The sequence below is a fragment of the Ovis canadensis genome, chromosome 25 (assembly GCF_042477335.2).
Source record: "Ovis canadensis isolate MfBH-ARS-UI-01 breed Bighorn chromosome 25, ARS-UI_OviCan_v2, whole genome shotgun sequence".
Taxonomy (NCBI): Eukaryota; Metazoa; Chordata; class Mammalia; order Artiodactyla; family Bovidae; genus Ovis; species Ovis canadensis.
This window is the reverse complement of record NC_091269.1, coordinates 47271628-47288270: the sequence shown is the minus strand read 5'-3', so window position 1 is coordinate 47288270 and position 16643 is coordinate 47271628. Positions and strand designations below refer to the sequence as shown.

General features: G+C 53.1%; 2 protein-coding genes across 49 annotated transcripts in view; both read left to right on the top strand.

The window, feature by feature from the left end:
• Positions 1–7600, top strand: part of CAMK2G (calcium/calmodulin dependent protein kinase II gamma) — a 55355-nt gene extending 47755 nt beyond the window's left edge. For 19 of the 47 annotated variants that reach the window (XM_069572129.1, XM_069572149.1, XM_069572136.1 and 16 more), the window contains 4 exons: positions 2617–2692; positions 3046–3140; positions 4840–5084; positions 5570–7600. In XM_069572129.1, coding sequence (XP_069428230.1) covers positions 2617–2692; positions 3046–3140; positions 4840–5072 — 404 coding nt within the window. In that variant the 3' untranslated portion in view covers positions 5073–5084; positions 5570–7600. Of the gene's footprint in view, positions 1–574; positions 689–1331; positions 1450–2616; positions 2693–3045; positions 3149–4839; positions 5085–5569 lie in introns of those variants that run through there. The other 28 variants (XM_069572120.1, XM_069572134.1, XM_069572126.1 and 25 more) reach the window with 6 other exon arrangements.
• Positions 7601–7905: 305 nt separating this feature from the next.
• NDST2 (N-deacetylase and N-sulfotransferase 2) lies at positions 7906–16576 on the top strand. 2 transcript variants are annotated; one of them, XM_069572117.1, is made up of 15 exons: positions 7906–8325; positions 10464–10503; positions 10583–11915; positions 12116–12203; positions 12518–12672; positions 12858–13043; positions 13326–13454; positions 13584–13766; positions 13853–13949; positions 14587–14710; positions 14840–15014; positions 15198–15368; positions 15466–15538; positions 15775–15877; positions 15972–16576. In XM_069572117.1, exons 3-14 carry the CDS (start codon positions 10911–10913, stop codon positions 15834–15836), a joined length of 2448 nt encoding a protein of 815 aa, XP_069428218.1. In that variant the 5' UTR covers positions 7906–8325; positions 10464–10503; positions 10583–10910; the 3' UTR covers positions 15837–15877; positions 15972–16576. The 2 variants fall into 2 exon arrangements, with proteins under 2 accessions (XP_069428218.1, XP_069428217.1); XM_069572116.1 differs by having other exon boundaries at positions 15466–15575.
• The last annotated feature ends 67 nt before the right edge of the window (positions 16577–16643 follow it).

Here is a 16643-nt window from a genome sequence, read left to right as displayed (position 1 = left end):
CTAGACCACTGTGAATCTCTGTCCGACTCTTTGGTTTGGCCTCCTGGGATTGCTCCCTTTGTCCTAAGTGACCTTAGGACAGGTTCTCAGAAAAGTCGGGGGAATGTTGCAGCTCACAGCTGAGAGAGCACACCCGAGGCAATAAGGGAGCAAGCAAACCTTTGGTAATCAAGAAGAGAAAGCAGAAACACACAAGGCAGCAAAGAACAGTGCCTTCAGGGCTGCCGGGATTGAGATCAGGTCATTTCAGTTCTGGTGATACTGGTAGAGTCAGTGGCTCCGTCACTGCTGGGCTTTCGACCCTGCAGCGTGGGTCCCTAGAACATCTTCCCTGAGACCAGGGCTCCTTGTACAGGCTGTTGGAAGGCTCCTCTGGAAGCCGCAAACCCAGGTCTGTGCCCTTTCCTGGGGCTTTCAGCCGGGAGGCCTCTCTGGCAGCATGGATGTGGTCCCAGGTCCATGCCTCGGTTCTTCAGTGCCACGGGCTCGGGTCCTGTCCGGCTTGCTCGCTCACCTGCCTTGTTCTGTTTGTTTTGGCTGCTCTGCCTTGCCCTGCCCTGCCCTGGCTGGCTAGCTGCCCCGCTCCGCACTGGGAATGGCAGCTCGATGCCTGAAGGACGGAGCTCCCGGGACAGGACAGCCCCCTCTGCAGGCATGCAGCCCCAGCCTTCTCTCTGCTCCTCAGCCAGTAAGTGTGAGGGAGGCACATTCTGGCTTCCGCCTCCCTGGCTCGTCCTGAAGCCTCTCAGGGATCCCCCCACCCACCACCCAGAGCTGTCAGCCCAGCCCAGCTGTCATCTGGTGACTACAGCTTCGGGAGCTCAGCCTCTGCTGGGTGGGGGAGCTGAATGGAGGTGCTGTTAAGACCAGACAGGGGTCCTTGAGACTGGGGCCCAAAGACATGAAGAAAAGTGGGTGGAAGAATGTGGCAGGAGGGTAGGAGTAGAAAGCCAGTGGGATATGCAGAGGGCCTCGTCTCAGCGCTGAGCGGGAAGAAAGGTGGAGTCAGAAGTCAGGCCCATGGTAGTGGGTGTGAGGTGGTGGAGAAATTCATAGTCAAGAAAACGTGTTCCCCTCAGTGGTTCGTGAGGGTCAGCATAATATCATACTAAGAGCTTGGGGTGAGACTGACCTGAGTTTAAATCTAGCTCCACTACCTTCAAAAATGCGTGAAGTAGCTTAACCTCCTGGAGCTACAGTTTCTTTATCCGTAAAGTGGTAATCAAATGACACTCACCTCAGAAATATAAATGGGATAGTGGAATGTCTTGATATGATGCTTAGCTGGTTAGTGGTAGCTTGTATTTACATCTTCAGTTGTGTTTTTGTAGAGGATGCCTTCGTCTGCTGCTTTCCCTCCTACCATCGATACTTCTAGAGTTTCTAAACACGAGCCTCTTCACCCATAGGGCCCCAGTCAGGTCTTGCAGATGGGCTTGGTGGGGTTGGAGAGGGCGTGTCTGTGTGTGTGTGTCTGTGTGTGCGTGTCTGTGTGTGCATATACCTGCTTGCCTTTAGAAAGTGGATGAAGCCCTGTGGTTCCCCTACCCTCCTGCTTATTCACCCGAGCCGCCCTCCTGATGGTGCCAATGCCTGTGGGGCCCTGTGCTGGCTGCACTGTCCTCTCCCAGTTGTGCCCCTTGGCTGTGCTGTTCTAATGCTCACATTTGTCTTGCAGCCTCTCGCTCATGGCCTGGGCCAGCCTGGGGCTCTGGTCAGGGTTAGCCTGGGCCTCCCTTACCCTGGCAGCACCCTCTGCTAATAGTGGCGCTCCCTGTAAGTGAGCTGCCCACTAGAGCGAGGTGTCATTAGCAGTCCCTTGGCTTGGAATTGGGGTGGGGGGTGCTCTGAGGGCACCAACTCTGCCTGCCTGTCAGTCTGAGCCTTGTCCTTGGTTTTCCTGAGGGACACATCCTAGCTTGAGAGCTGGTGTGAGATTTAGAGTTTTCCCAAGGGTAAACGGAGCTGGTAAGAGGCTCCATTTAAAAAGAGTGTTTATAGTTCCAAGGCCCTTTACCCCAAAAAGCCCTGTGGAGGAGATGAATAAGGCGAAGAGAATTAAGCATCCATCCCAGGGGTCTGTTCATTCTTTGGAGCCCTCCTCAACCCTGGCTAGAGTCTGATTTCAGGCTGGCTGGTGCCCAGGACTAAGTTTTGGACCACTGTGTGAGGGCTGAGGGGATGGAGGGTGGGCTGGTAATTGAGACCTGACTGAGCCCCTTCAGGTGAGAGAAATGAGTGGTGGAAACAGCCATATCCAGGAGATGCTTCTTTGAGAGCCTGAACCTGTGGGGATGGGATACAAAGGTGTGTCAGGCTCCTTGCTTTAAAGACAAGAGTGTTTTCTGCATCCTGGTTATTGATGGAGAGGGAGGCAAAGGCCAGAGGATCATAAGGCGGGCTTTAGGACAAAAGGGTCATTAGGTCTGTGGACAACAGAGGGCGAAGGGAGAGAACGGTAGGCTCGCTTTTCCAGAGAAGGGCCTTAAAGAGAGAAGAGGGATGTCTTTGTCAAAGAGATCACAGGGGATTCTCTGATGGATTGGGGAGGGCTTTGTGTCATCTGGGAGAATCCCAGTCTCACATGGGTAAATTGCTGGATTTTTCCCCCTACAGTGCGGAAACAGGAGATCATTAAGATCACAGAACAACTGATTGAGGCCATCAACAATGGGGACTTTGAGGCCTACACGTGAGTAGAGACCCATTTCCTTGAGATCCAAGTCATCTCTCAAGCCCTTCCTGCCTTTCAAAAAGCAGCTGGGACCCAGGGAAAAGAGAAGGCTGGGCCTTGGGCACAGCATCTGAATTAAACACCAGGCCCCTGAGAGCCCTTCCAGGTAGACGTTGGTGATTGAGCCCACCCATGGTGCCTGGGCTGGTGGGTTGCAAAGGTGGAGCTAAGCTGCTCAGCTGGCAGGGCCCTGAGATCTCAGCCATCTTGTCAGGCCCAGCCTACAGCTCACCTGCTGCCACTGGAGGAAGATAGATAATAATTCTCATATAAGACTGACAGGCTGCTTTTTTTTTTTCCCTCCCCTGTAGGAAGATTTGTGATCCAGGCCTCACTTCCTTTGAGCCTGAGGCCCTGGGTAACCTCGTGGAAGGGATGGATTTCCATAAGTTTTACTTTGAGAATCGTGAGTGGGTTCGTGCTGCTGAGATACTCCTGCCTGCCCCTCACCCCCTTGCCTCTGTCCCTGCTCACCTCCTCTTTCCAGCCACCCGCTTTTCCCTTACTGGGCCTGCCTGCTGCACCCTGGTCTGTGTGCTTGCCTCCGGGGGCCTGAGGATGGTCTTCAGCTGGCATCTCCAAAGGCCCTCCTCCCAGAGCCCCGTGTGCCCCTCTGTTCTGCAGCAGTGCCGCTGTATAGTAATCAAGGCCACTGTATTTGTTTAAGCCTTACCTCTTTCCAAGATACTTGGAAACCGTGAGAGGTTAGATTGAAATGATATCAACGAGTAATAATGAAGCTCTGTGTCTGCAGGTTTCACAATAGAGGAAATTAAAACCAGGATAAGAATGTGCAAACAAGTAACAGGGCACCGTTGGTGACTGTGAGATTGGAAGTTGTGGCTAGGGTCCTCCTTCCAGCCACTGAGGGATTCAGGAGTCCTGGCTAGGGGTGGGTGGCTGGGGTGTTGTGCTCCAGACAGTTCCTGGAAGTCCCAGAGGATAAGAAGCTAATTCATCACCTCCTCCCATCTTTCTTTCCACTAAGACCATCCCCCTCCTTATTTTTTTTCCTCGTCTTTCCCACTTTATCCTGGACCTTCCCCATCCCGCCCTGAATTTTATTTTCTCACTGTTTTCTCTGCTGACTACCAGCCTCTCCATGTCTCAGCTGCAGTTATAAACCCTAGGTTATCTAAATAATTCTATTAGCCAGAAGCAATTCCAGAGCGCACAGAAACTCTCTGAAAGGTCTCGTGTAGCCCCTAACATTCGAATTGAACTAAAATGTGAATCTCAGTAAAAGCAACACAGTTCATGGTGTTTGCTGATAATGGCAACACATCTTCTTTTGGTTTTCCCCCAGAGGATCCTGGGGGCTCTGGGAGTACCCTCAGCTTGGTGCTTTGCTGAGTTTTTTTTTTTTTTTTAACTTTGGGCCTTTATAAAAATCAAAATCAATTTTGAATATTTTAAGTTCTTGGTTTTGCTCTACAGTCTTAATTAGGGACAAGCCAACCCTTATGAGGGCTTCCCAGATGACTCAGAATGGTAAAGAATCCACCTGCCAAGACAGGAAACAAGGATTTGATCCCTGAGTCGGGAAGATCCCCTGGAGAAGGAAATGGTAACCCACTCCAGTATTCTTACCTGAGAAATCCCATGGACAGAGGAGCCTGGCCTGCTACAGTCCATAGGGTTGCAAAAGTGTCAGCTGCGACTGAGCACACACAAGGCTTATGAAATCTAAACCCACCTGTCGGGGAAGAAAGATCATCATAGTCTTTCGTTAAGATAATCTTGAGTTCAAATGTTGTGTGGGCAAATTACTTAATTAACCTCCTTGAGCCTATTTCCTTATCTTATAACGAAGAAAATAGTATCGACCAAGGAATATGGCTCATGCATGTAAAACCCGCAGTACATTGTCTGATTAAAATACTAGCTGCTGTTAACACTGCTCCCCACCTTTCTCTTCCTTTTAAATAATTGAAACTAATCTAATGGGGTTTCCCAGCCTCTGGAGAGTGTATGGGGGAACTTGGCGACTCCCAGAATGGTTACTGGAGAGAGGGTGAGACTTGGGAAGTGCAGGCTGGGAGGAAAATGCCCGTCCCCAGGCCTGACGCCCTCCTACCTACCTCACCCCACCCTGCCCACTACAGTCCTGTCCAAGAACAGCAAGCCCATCCACACCACCATCCTGAACCCACACGTCCACGTGATCGGAGAGGACGCGGCTTGCATTGCCTACATCCGCCTCACCCAGTACATCGATGGGCAGGGTCGGCCTCGCACCAGCCAGTCGGAGGAGACCCGGGTCTGGCATCGCCGGGATGGCAAGTGGCTCAATGTCCACTATCACTGCTCAGGGGCCCCTGCCGCACCGCTGCAGTGAGCTCAGCCACAGGTGCACCTGGTGGGGAGCGGGGGGCTGGGACACGTGGGGTCAGAGGAGGAAGAAGGGGCTGAGAGGTGGCCTTGGGGGAGGACATTCGGGCCAGCCCAGAAGCACAGTGAAGGCCAGACAGTGTGGTGGTTGCAATAAGTTATGCTCTCAAGTCAGACAGACTTGGGTCTGGCTCCAGGACACTACATTGGGTGACCTTGAACAGGTTACTTCCCCTCCCTAAGCCTCATTTTCCTCAGCTGTTAAAAAGAGGGAAGGAGCGGTGCCTGCCTCCTTTGTTGTGAGATTTAAATAAGGTCCTTGTAAGTAAATCAGTCAGTAAGTGCTCAGCAAATGGGAGGCGATGTTATGTTTAAATACTAGCTTCTCCCCCATCCTCCACCTTCTCTGGCAGAGTTGGCCACGTGTGTAATGTGTTTAAGTCTCTGGAACTCCAATGTGCGTACTGTCCTCTGTCCTGTTACCACGTCTGTCCTGTTTGACAGGGGCATGAGGAGATCCCAGCCGGAGGTCAAACCTTCGCAGCCAGTGGCTCTGGAGGGCCTGAGTGACAGCGGCAGTCCTGTTCGTTTGAGGTTTAAAACAATTAAATTACAAAGCGGCAGCAGCCAATGCACGCCCCTGCATGCAGCCCTCCCGCCCGCCCTTCGTGTCTGTCTCTGCTGTACCGAGGTGTTTTTTACATTTAAGGGGGAAAAAAAGAAAAAAAAAAGATTGTTAAAAAAAAAAGTGGGATCCATACCATGATGTGTTTTAAAACCATCGGCAGCCCTTGGGCTGGCAAGAAGGCAGGAGTCTGTGTGATGCCCATCCTGGCACAAGCAGTGGGCTCACCCACCAGCCCTGAAGAGGTGAGCTCGGCCTCTGGCCTCCATGGACTCGGGACCAGGCAAGAACTCTGACAGAGCTCTGGGGGCTGTGTGATGTGACTGCAGCCTCTGAGATGGCCTGCCTGCCCCAGGTCTCGGAATGGACTTCTTCAGAATTTGTATACGCGCCTAGAACGAGGCTTATGAGAACACCATGGCCAACAGACCTACTTGGGAGAGAATGCGGAGCTCCCAGCCTGCCGTGGAGGCAGCTGAGAAGCAGTGGCCTCAGGACTGAGAAGCAGGGCCCGGACGTTGCTGTACTCTACCATTTAGCGTAGGAGGGAAGAGAATTGGTGCTGCAGAAGCGTGTCTGCTCCGAAGCTGATGAGAAACCTCGTGTTAGTCTGACATGCACTCACTTACTCATCCATTTCTATAGGATGCACAATGCACGTGGGCTCTGATCTTGAGGCCCAATCCTAGCAGCTGGGAAGTGGGAGGGGTTGCCGCTTTGCTTTGTGTTCGTTTTCTTATAACTTAGCAAGGAGAGAGCCAGGCCTTGGTCTGGGCTCCCCCTGCCGCCTTTGGCAGTTCTGTTTCCGTGCTGACTTGGACCATCTTTGTCTTGCCTTCTCTTGGTGGTGGTCCCTGTGCTGACTCTCATCTGGGCCTAGGCCCTCTGCCAAGTGCTCCTGTGGGATGGGAGGAGTGAGGCAGCAGGACTGAGTTGATGGTTTCTATGCATTCAGGCTGCCCTCAGGGCTGCCTCCCTTCTTACTCTTCCCTTGCTGCACGCCAATCTCTTTTCCTGTCTTTGAGACTGACTTGGCTACTCTGGCAAGAAGAGGTATCCTCTATAAAGAGACTTCTTTACTGACCAACTGAAGTTTAGACTTACTGCTGGACAATCTGCATGGGCATCACCCCCGTCTCACCTGCATGTACCCAAAAGAGACGTCCAGAGCCAAGGCTCCTACCTTCGTTGTCCCTCTCTGTGCTCAAGGAGTTCCATTCCAGGAGGGAAGAATGTATACTCTAAGCAGATAGCAGAGATGATAATGGAGGAGCAATTGGTCATGGCTTTGGTTTCCCCCCAAACAACTGTGCAGGTTTGTCTGCACAAATGTCTGCACTATTGGGGGAGAGATGGGTAGACCCCAGCTCCCTGGACTGCCTTAAGGAGGCACAGGAGCTGGGAGAAGAGGCAAAGCTACAGGTTTACCTTGGAGCCAGCTGAGAAGAGAGCAGACTCACAGGTGCTGGTGCTTGGATTTAGCCAGGCTCCTCCGAGCACCTCCTGCATGCCCCAGCCCCCGGGTCCCCGCCGTCTCCCGCCCAGCAGCCTGCAGTACCAGCACGCAGACACCTTCACCACAGGGTTTGGTTTTGCTGGCTTGAAGACAAATGGTCTTAGAGTTCATTAAGACCCATAGCTTCATATGGCTGCTCCAGCCCCACTTCTTAGCATTCTTATTCCTCTTCTGGGGCTAATGTCAGCATCTATAGACAATAGACTTAAAAACAACAACAACAACACCTTTTAAACAGGAAATGGAAGGCATTTGATGCAGAATTTTTGCATGATGACATAGAAATAATTTAAAAATTGTTAGTGTTTGTTCTGAATGTTGGTAGACCCTTCATAGCTTTGTTACAATGAAACCTTGAACTGAAGATATTTAATAAAATAACCTTTAAACAGTCCATTGTGTTACTGCTGTCGGAGGCTTATGGCCAGAGGTTTAGATTTAACAGCCTGGGTTACAAGGCTTCTGGTGGAGAGCTGGACCTCCTCCCATTCCTTTTGGACCCATTTTAGAATAAAACTTCCTCCTAAATTCATCAGCCTCCAATCACCCCACTGCATTGCCGGGGCGAGTTTGGGACTGGGGTTGGGGAGAACTTGCGCTCTCGGGAGGTGAGCTCGGAGTCTCGCCCCGCCCCCGTCTAGGGCCGCCCAGCCCCTCCCCCGCCGCCCCTCAGTGTGCCGGCCCGGCTCCCCCTCCGCCGGGCCGAGTGGAAGATCCCGCACCCTCGGCCCGCCCCGGCCTCGGGAGCCGCGCCGCCGACGCTCGCCAGGTTGTGCCACCGCGCGGGAAGGAGGGGGGCGCCTCTGCCGGGGGCGCGCGGAGCCGGCTGTCTCTGAGGTCGCGGCTCAGCCGAGCGCTGAGGAGCACCGTTCCGCAGCCCGGCGCCTCGGCCGCGCGGCTGGCCGGCCCGGAGGCAGCGGGGGCCCGAGCGGGGCCGCGAGCGGCAGCGCGCCGCCTCCCCCCGGTGGGAGCGGTGGTTGGGCCCGGCTGCGGCAGAACGTTCGCTCGGAGATGGCGGAGCCGCCGCGGCGCGGCCCGAGGCCCCGAGAGCAGGGAAGCCGGGCAGCCCCGGGACGTGGCGGAGCCCGGGGACCGCGGGGACGCCGCCCAGTCCGCCGGGTGAGCCGCCCTTGAGGAGAGCCCCGCTGAGTGTGGCCCCCGCCCACGGGCCCCGCAGCTCTCCCCTCACAGACTTCCCTCAGTGTGGCCACCGAAACCGCCCGCAGGGGCGGCCCCGCGGCCCCTCGGGGCGGCCCGCGCTCCCCTCCCCCTGTCCCTTCCGCAGGCCGCCCTGGTCGTGGCCTCATTCCTCTCGGCTGGCCCCCTTTGCCCCGGGTGCCTCCCCGCCTCGGGGCTCTTCCAGCCCGACGCCCGCCCCGATGTCACCGCAGACTCTCCTCCGCGCGCCCCTAGCCCCTTCTTTCCCCTTGAGTGCTTCACGCCCTACTCTCTGCATACCCACCTGTGAACCCACGTCCCCCCTAGCTGGGCCTTCCGTTCGTGACCCCATGTGCCAGCGCCCCACGCTCCTGTCGCTGCTAGGTCCCCCTCCTCCCGCGGCATCTGCACTGCTGGTCTCCCAGCGCGGGGCCCACACCCCCGGCTTTTTCAGCCCCCACCTCAGTTGCTCTCCTGCCGCTGTTGCGCACACGTTCAGCAACCCCTCCCCGGCCGTGGTCCAGCTTCGGTATTTATCATCCCACCCCGCGCCCTCCCCCAGGACTTTCTCATCACCCCTTCTCTGAATATTGCTGCTGCTTCTAGGTCCGAAGCTAAAATGCAGTGGTTAAGAGCAGGGCTGGAGCTTGACAGGCCTGACTTTGAGTCCCAATTCCTCCATTGACTGAGCTGTGTGATCCTGGGCAAGTTACTAAGCTTCTCTGGACCTCAAATTACTCCTATGTAAAACGGGGATATTACCTACCTCTTAGGACTGATGTGAACATTAAATATAGAGAAAGCTCTTAGAAAAATGTCTGGCAAAGATAAGCCCCCAGTAAATGTTAACTATTATCCCTAACATTATGAGTGATCACCCCTCCAGTATCTACTTCCCCCATTCTACAGTGATTTCTTCTCACTACTGTGTTTACCCCAAAAAGTTTCCTCTAGGTCTTAGGATTCACCCCTTCCCATCACCATTTTGATCCTTTCCCAGCTCTCTTCATGCCAGTTAGTTTTACTCAGGCAAAAGCTGAACTGTTCTTAAACTGTCTTTCTTAATTCTGAAAGACCCTTATCTCTGCTTAATCACCCCAAAATGTGTATGTGTGTGTGGGGGGGTGAGTGGTAGAGATTGCCAGCCACTGGCCTTACTAGAAATGATTAAGATGGGGAGAGTGACAGTAAAGCTTCTAGTTGGTCTACTTAAGGGAAAAAGTCTCTAAAATGTAGATCTCTTTAAAACTATTTTCCGACGGTACTTTGTCCTTTTTCTGTTATTGATTGGATACTACTTAAGCTCCTGTTGCTCTCTGCCACCCAGCCCTACTCAAGCTTGCTCTGTTTCTGTAGTAGGACTCAATCCCTCATGTCTGTCTAGGCTGGCTCAGGACCCTTCTGCGCCATTTAGGGATGAGGATGTAGTACCACCCAGGCTAAGTTAGGAAGGAGAAGTAGAGTGGATAGGGAGACAGACTCTGGTCTCACCTCTCTAGCTTTTCTTAGGTGCCAGTGATGTGGCCTGCTCTGGGGCTACATTTTTATCACCCCTCCTGACATTGGCACAGGTGAGGTAAAGAGCAGGGGTGAGTAATTTTTCACAAGGAGTGGGGAAGAGAATCCTCAGGTTCTGGGCTTGGAAGGTAATAGAACCATTAGCTAGCACATTTGTCTTTCCCCTTAATTCCCCTACTATAGTGTCCACCTGACTGCAAGTTCGTTAGTGCTGTTAGCCTGAGATGTTGGGTTTGATAGATGAGGGAGATTAACAGACACACGAGTTTCCTCTTATCTGATATTTCGTTGGAACATGGGACTTCTGGGGCTTTCCTTCCCTTCTTCACAGGAAGACCAGAGCCCCTACTGGCTGACCAATTGCTCAGTCACAGCCTGGGAACTCCTTTCAGAGCAGGTTCATTTCAGCGTCCTGGGCTATTTGGCCTCTTACTGATGGGAGATTTGTTCTCTTCCAGACCTTGGATATACTGCTTCAGTTCTGAACTTAGTTCAGGGAGGAGAATTTAGTCAGCATTCTAAGAAAGGGAACAGTCTGTGAAGCTAAGGTATGAGACTCAGATTGTGTTGTTCTTCTGCAGGAGCTTGTTCTTGGAGAACAAACCATCCTGTGAGCAGGAGGTAAGAGAGATGGGGTGCATGGGGGGATGGATTAATGACAGTTTCAAGGAGAGAAGTAATGCACCAATTTCTCTTACAGGTTGTGAGGAACTCTGTCTAACATCTGATGTGACGAGCTCAGCCAGGACCAAAGGTGGAGCCTAACTAGATTTGCATCCCGAAGGCATGGGCCAGTGGGCCATGGTGACTTGAGACCGATGAACTCTGTCCAGTTGCCCCCTGTTGCCCTTTCTACCTCCTCTACCCTATACTAAGGGGACTTGTTTCCACCTTTGCAGGGAGCTGACCCTGCGGGAATCCCTTTCCCCTCTTTTCATATCCTTCTACCCTCCCGGAGAGCCTCAGCCTATAGAACTCCTACCTCCCATCCCCTGAGGTGGTCCCCATCCCTGCCTCACCTCCCCGCCATGCTCAAGCTGTGGAAGGTGGTACGCCCAGCTCGGCAGCTGGAACTGCACCGCCTCATACTGCTGCTGATTGCTTTCAGTCTGGGCTCCATGGGCTTCTTGGCTTACTACGTATCCACCAGCCCCAAGGCCAAGGAACCATTGCCCCTCCCCTTGGGAGACTGCAGCAGTGGCGCGGCAGGTGGTCCTGGCCCCGTGCGGCCTCCAGTCCCTCCCCGGCCCCCCAGGCCTCCAGAGACAGCTCGAACTGAACCCGTGGTCCTTGTGTTTGTGGAGAGTGCATACTCGCAGCTGGGGCAGGAGATTGTGGCCATCTTGGAGTCTAGCCGTTTTCGTTATAGCACTGAGCTGGCACCTGGCCGAGGGGACATGCCCACACTGACTGATCATACCCGTGGCCGGTATGTCTTGGTTATTTATGAGAACCTGCTCAAGTATGTCAACCTGGATGCCTGGAGTCGGGAACTGCTAGACCGGTACTGTGTGGAGTATGGTGTGGGCATCATTGGCTTTTTCCGAGCCCATGAGCATAGCCTACTGAGTGCCCAGCTCAAGGGCTTTCCCCTTTTTCTCCATTCAAACTTGGGGCTTCGGGACTACCAAGTGAATCCTACAGCTCCACTCCTGCATCTCACACGTCCCAGCCGCCTGGAGCCTGGGCCACTACCCGGTGATGACTGGACCGTCTTCCAGTCCAACCACAGCACTTATGAACCAGTGCTTCTCGCCAGCCTTCGGCTGGCTGAGCCCCCTGTACCAGGACCAGTGCCTCACCGGGCCCGGCTTCCCACTGTGGTGCAGGACCTGGGGCTTCACGACGGCATCCAGCGGGTGCTCTTCGGTCACGGCCTCTCCTTCTGGCTCCACAAGCTAGTTTTCGTCGATGCCGTTGCATACCTCACTGGCAAGCGCCTCTGCTTGGACCTTGACCGTTACATCTTGGTAGACATCGATGACATCTTTGTGGGCAAGGAAGGTACCCGCATGAAGGTGGCTGATGTTGAGGTCAGTCTTTCTTTTTCCTGACTTTGATTTCTTTCCTTAGAAGCTGTTTCAGGCTCTGTCCTTTCAGACTCCCTCCCTTGATTCTAAGCTTGTCATAGGTAATGCTCCCTGCCCTTTTACAGGCAAGAAGAATGCAACCTCTCAGTTTTCTCTTTAGATTGCTCTCTCCTGATTTCTCATGTTCCTGCTACTCTTCCTAGGCCCTGTTGACCACCCAGAACAAACTCAGGACCTTAGTCCCCAACTTCACCTTCAACTTGGGCTTCTCGGGCAAGTTCTATCATACTGGTGAGCTCGTTCACTTGTCCCTTCAGCATATCAGTCTTAGTTTGATCTGTCCCTTCACTGCCCATCCTCCTGGGCAGACAGGTTGGAGAAAGGGGGCAAGGTTTGGGGTCAGAATGCTGTGAGGAGCTAGCAGTGGCTGGGAATTTTGGTTTAGCATGGGTGGCTGGAGGGCAGGTTGGCAATGGGGAAAATAGTCCTAGGTGGGCAGAGGTCAGCTGTCTTGTCCCAAGGATGGAAAACGGTCCATGTTGGTACAGAACGAAGGAGGACCAGGGTCTAACTGGCTGTGGTCAGTGGTCAGTGTGTGGTCATAGGGACAGAGGAGGAGGATGCTGGGGACGACATGCTGCTGAAGCACCGCCAAGAATTCTGGTGGTTCCCCCACATGTGGAGCCACATGCAGCCACATCTGTTCCACAATCGCTCCGTGCTGGCTGACCAGATGAGGCTCAACAAACAGTTTGCTCTGGTGAGACCCCCTTGGATCTCTTCCCCATACTTTTCCCCAAAGATAATGCTTCCTTTTCGACCTTTCCCTAGCGGAGTACCCTTTCCTTATCCTTTTGTATTTTCTTTCTGTGGAGGCATCCCCCCTTTACCCTCTACTCCCCAAACCTCACCAGATCCTGGTGAGAGTCTATGCCCCATTCCCAGGAGCATGGGATTCCCACGGATCTGGGGTATGCTGTGGCCCCCCACCACTCCGGCGTGTACCCCATCCACACACAGCTCTATGAAGCCTGGAAATCTGTGTGGGGCATCCAGGTGACCAGCACTGAGGAGTACCCCCATCTCCGCCCTGCCCGCTACCGCCGTGGCTTCATTCACAATGGCATTATGGTGAGGGACTGTCTCCCAGTACAAACCTGAATCAAACTCCCACAATCGGCCAGCCTCCAACCTGCATTATCCAAGCTCGTCCACAATAATAGGGGGTAGAGGGGTGAAAACGCATAATGCATAGAGCAAGAGCTTTATTGCTGTAACTTCAAGCTGTTCTCTGTAAACCCAAGGAATCCTAAAATGCCTCAAGTCTTCTGTCTAGTCTTCTGTAGATGCCTTTTAGTTCTCATTCTACCTTCCAATCTCATCTCTCCCTGTTTTTTCTCTTTTTTTCTTCAGGTGCTGCCACGGCAGACGTGTGGTCTCTTCACTCACACAATCTTCTATAATGAGTATCCAGGAGGCTCTCGTGAACTCGACCGGAGCATCCGAGGTGGAGAACTTTTTCTGACAGTGCTGCTTAATCCGGTAAGGTGCCGAGAGGAAGGACTAGAAGATGGGACAGCCAGTGTGTTTGCAGGCTGAGACTTACTCACCAAGCCAGCTTTTGAAGTGGGGTAGGCTCTCCAAATCTGACATGCAGGCACCCCCTTTCAGATCAGCATCTTTATGACTCATCTGTCTAATTATGGAAACGATCGGCTGGGCCTGTATACCTTTGAGAGCCTGGTGCGCTTTCTCCAGTGCTGGACGAGGCTGCGCCTACAGACCCTTCCTCCTGTCCCTCTCGCACGAAAGTACTTTGACCTCTTCCCTCAAGAGCGAAGCCCCCTTTGGCAGGTAGAAGTGGAGCGCAGGCTAACCTAGAGACGTGATGGGGGTGGCTGCTGAGGAAAAGATTATCTGATTATTGGCCTCACCTTCAGAATCCCTGTGACGACAAGAGGCACAAAGACATCTGGTCCAAGGAGAAAACCTGTGATCGGCTGCCCAAGTTCCTCATCGTGGGACCTCAGAAGACGGGTGAGTCGTCCTCAGCCAGTTTCTGTCGCCTTGCCTTAAACCCAGAGAATTCTCTGGCCGAGGAGTCCCCTTCTCACACCACCCCTCATCAGTCCAGTCCCTTGAGTGACGCTTTCGTTTTTGGCTGTGCTGCGTCTTCGTTGCTGTGCGGGCTTTCTCTAGTTGCAGCAAGTGAGCAGGGGACTGCTGTCTAGTGTGATGTGTGGTCTTCTCATTGTGGCTTGTTGTGGAGCACAGTCTCTAGAATGCGTGGCGAGCAGGTTTAGTTGCTCCACAACATACTGGATCTTCTCCAGCCAAGAATCAAACCGGTGTCCCCTGCACTGTGAGGCAGATTCTTAACCACTGGACCACTAGGGAAGTCCCCTTGAGAGATTCTTAGCCTGGTTGTATATCAGAATTATGTCTTTTTTTGTCGCCGTTGTTTTTTAAAGGTCCACAAGTGATTCCGATGCGCAGTCAAGGCTGAGAACCATTTTGACCCTTCCCTGGACCTCTCTTTGGCTTTTCTTTTCTCGCTCTAGTTTGGCCAAAGGGTGTTTTACTACCCAGAGTGATTGTTTTCTGACCTCTTTCAAGCTGATGTTGTTGAGCTGGGTTCTCTCCCACCATGGTCTGGACTTTCTCTCCCGTTTAGGGACCACAGCTATTCACTTCTTCCTGAGCCTGCACCCAGCTGTGACTAGCAGTTTTCCTAGCCCCAGCACCTTTGAGGAGATTCAGTTCTTCAATGGCCCTAATTACCACAAGGGCATTGACTGGTGAGACCTGGGATGCTTCTCAGAACATTCCTTTCCTCTTAAACCCCCCCGATTCCTGCTTCCACCAGCACAGGCATCTGGCCCCTTCTCTCTGCAAATTGTCTTCCTCTCCTGTCTACTACTTCCTAGGTACATGGATTTCTTCCCTGTCCCTTCCAATGCCAGCACTGATTTCCTATTTGAGAAAAGTGCCACGTACTTTGACTCAGAGGTTGTACCACGGCGGGGAGCTGCCCTCCTGCCACGAGCCAAGATCATCACTGTGCTCACCAACCCTGCTGACAGGGCATACTCCTGGTACCAGGTGAGTCTGAAACTCGGGATACACTAGAACATAAGAGGTGGTGACTGCTGGAGAGACTGGAAGGAATGAGGGTAGGGAAAGCAGGCTAGTGCCTTGGGGAGGGGTCTGTTCACCAGACCAAGAGGGAAGGCAGAATAATTGTCAGGTCACCGATTCCTTCCCTTCCTGTTCCTTGTCCTTCAGCATCAGCGAGCACATGGAGACCCAGTTGCTTTGAACTATACCTTCTACCAGGTGATTTCAGCCTCCTCCCAGGCCCCTCCAGCACTTCGTTCCCTACAAAACCGTTGTCTTGTCCCCGGCTACTATTCCACTCATCTACAACGCTGGCTGACTTACTACCCCTCTGGACAGGTACAGTTCCCCAGTAGCCCTCATGGGGGTCCCCTTCCTTTTCCTGTCAGCCCAGTGGCTTTTAAGGAATATAGAGGGAACATCCCTGTTCCTTTAGTTGCTGATTGTGGATGGGCAAGAGCTGCGTACCAACCCAGCTGCCTCAATGGAGAGCATCCAGAAGTTCCTGGGTATCACACCCTTTCTGAACTACACACGGACCCTCAGGTGGGAGAGCATGACCCAGGGGAGGATGACTCTGGGGGAAATGGGGACGCAGGTTGACCATGTCTGTTTGGAAGAGAAATGAATTTACCCTGTCTTGCAAGGAGAGGCATGTGCCCTGTGGGCTGGGAGAGGCTGTAGTGTTCATTTATGGGGCCTGGATTTCTTTTCTGTTACTTCATGGCCTTTTCCTGTTGAGCAGGTTTGATGAAGATAAGGGATTCTGGTGCCAGGGACTTGAAGGTGGCAAGACTCGTTGTCTAGGCAAGAGCAAAGGCCGGAAGTACCCAGATATGGACGCTGAGGTAAGGAAAACCAGGGACAGGGTTTCCCTCTCCATGTCTAAGATCTGATCCTGTCCACTCCTTACCATTCTGACTTCATTTTTCCTCTTGTTAGTCCCGCCTTTTCCTTATGGATTTTTTCCGGAACCACAATTTGGAGCTGTCAAAGCTGCTGAGCCGGCTTGGACAGCCAGTGCCCTCATGGCTTCGAGAAGAACTACAACATTCCAGTTCGGGCTGATGTATCAGCCTCTTGTACCAGCAAAAGCCCCCTGCTTCCCTAAGGGGCAAGCTCCAGAGCAGGGCAGTCCCTCCCCCTTCTACCTCAGTGGCCTTCAGGCCTGGGATGGCTGAGAAGGGTAGGGCATCCCTTTGCCATAGTTTTGGGGTATAATAAAGGGGATTCCCTTGATACCCTGCAAGGTGGTACTAGGCACCTTTGGCCCATGGTCTTGGAAGGTGGAGGGAATGAGAGGGTCCAGGCAGAGGGTAGAGGAACGTATTAATCCAGTGCTTTCCCTCTTCATCCCCAGCAGTGTATCTATCTATACTGGCTATGGGAGGGACCCCTTACCGTGGGATCAATGGGATCTACCTGTGGCCCGGCCTCCCTAATGTCATTCACATTGAATGGGGATGAGGTCGGACGATGGCTCATAGAGCTGAGTATGAGCCCTAGCTGTGGGCTAGAAATGACTTTAATAAACGTCCTTATTTTTCTGTTTTGTCTGCCTCGCTGGAGTGGGAGAAACCTAGAATAAAGGAAGCATCCAGCTTTTCCTCTGCC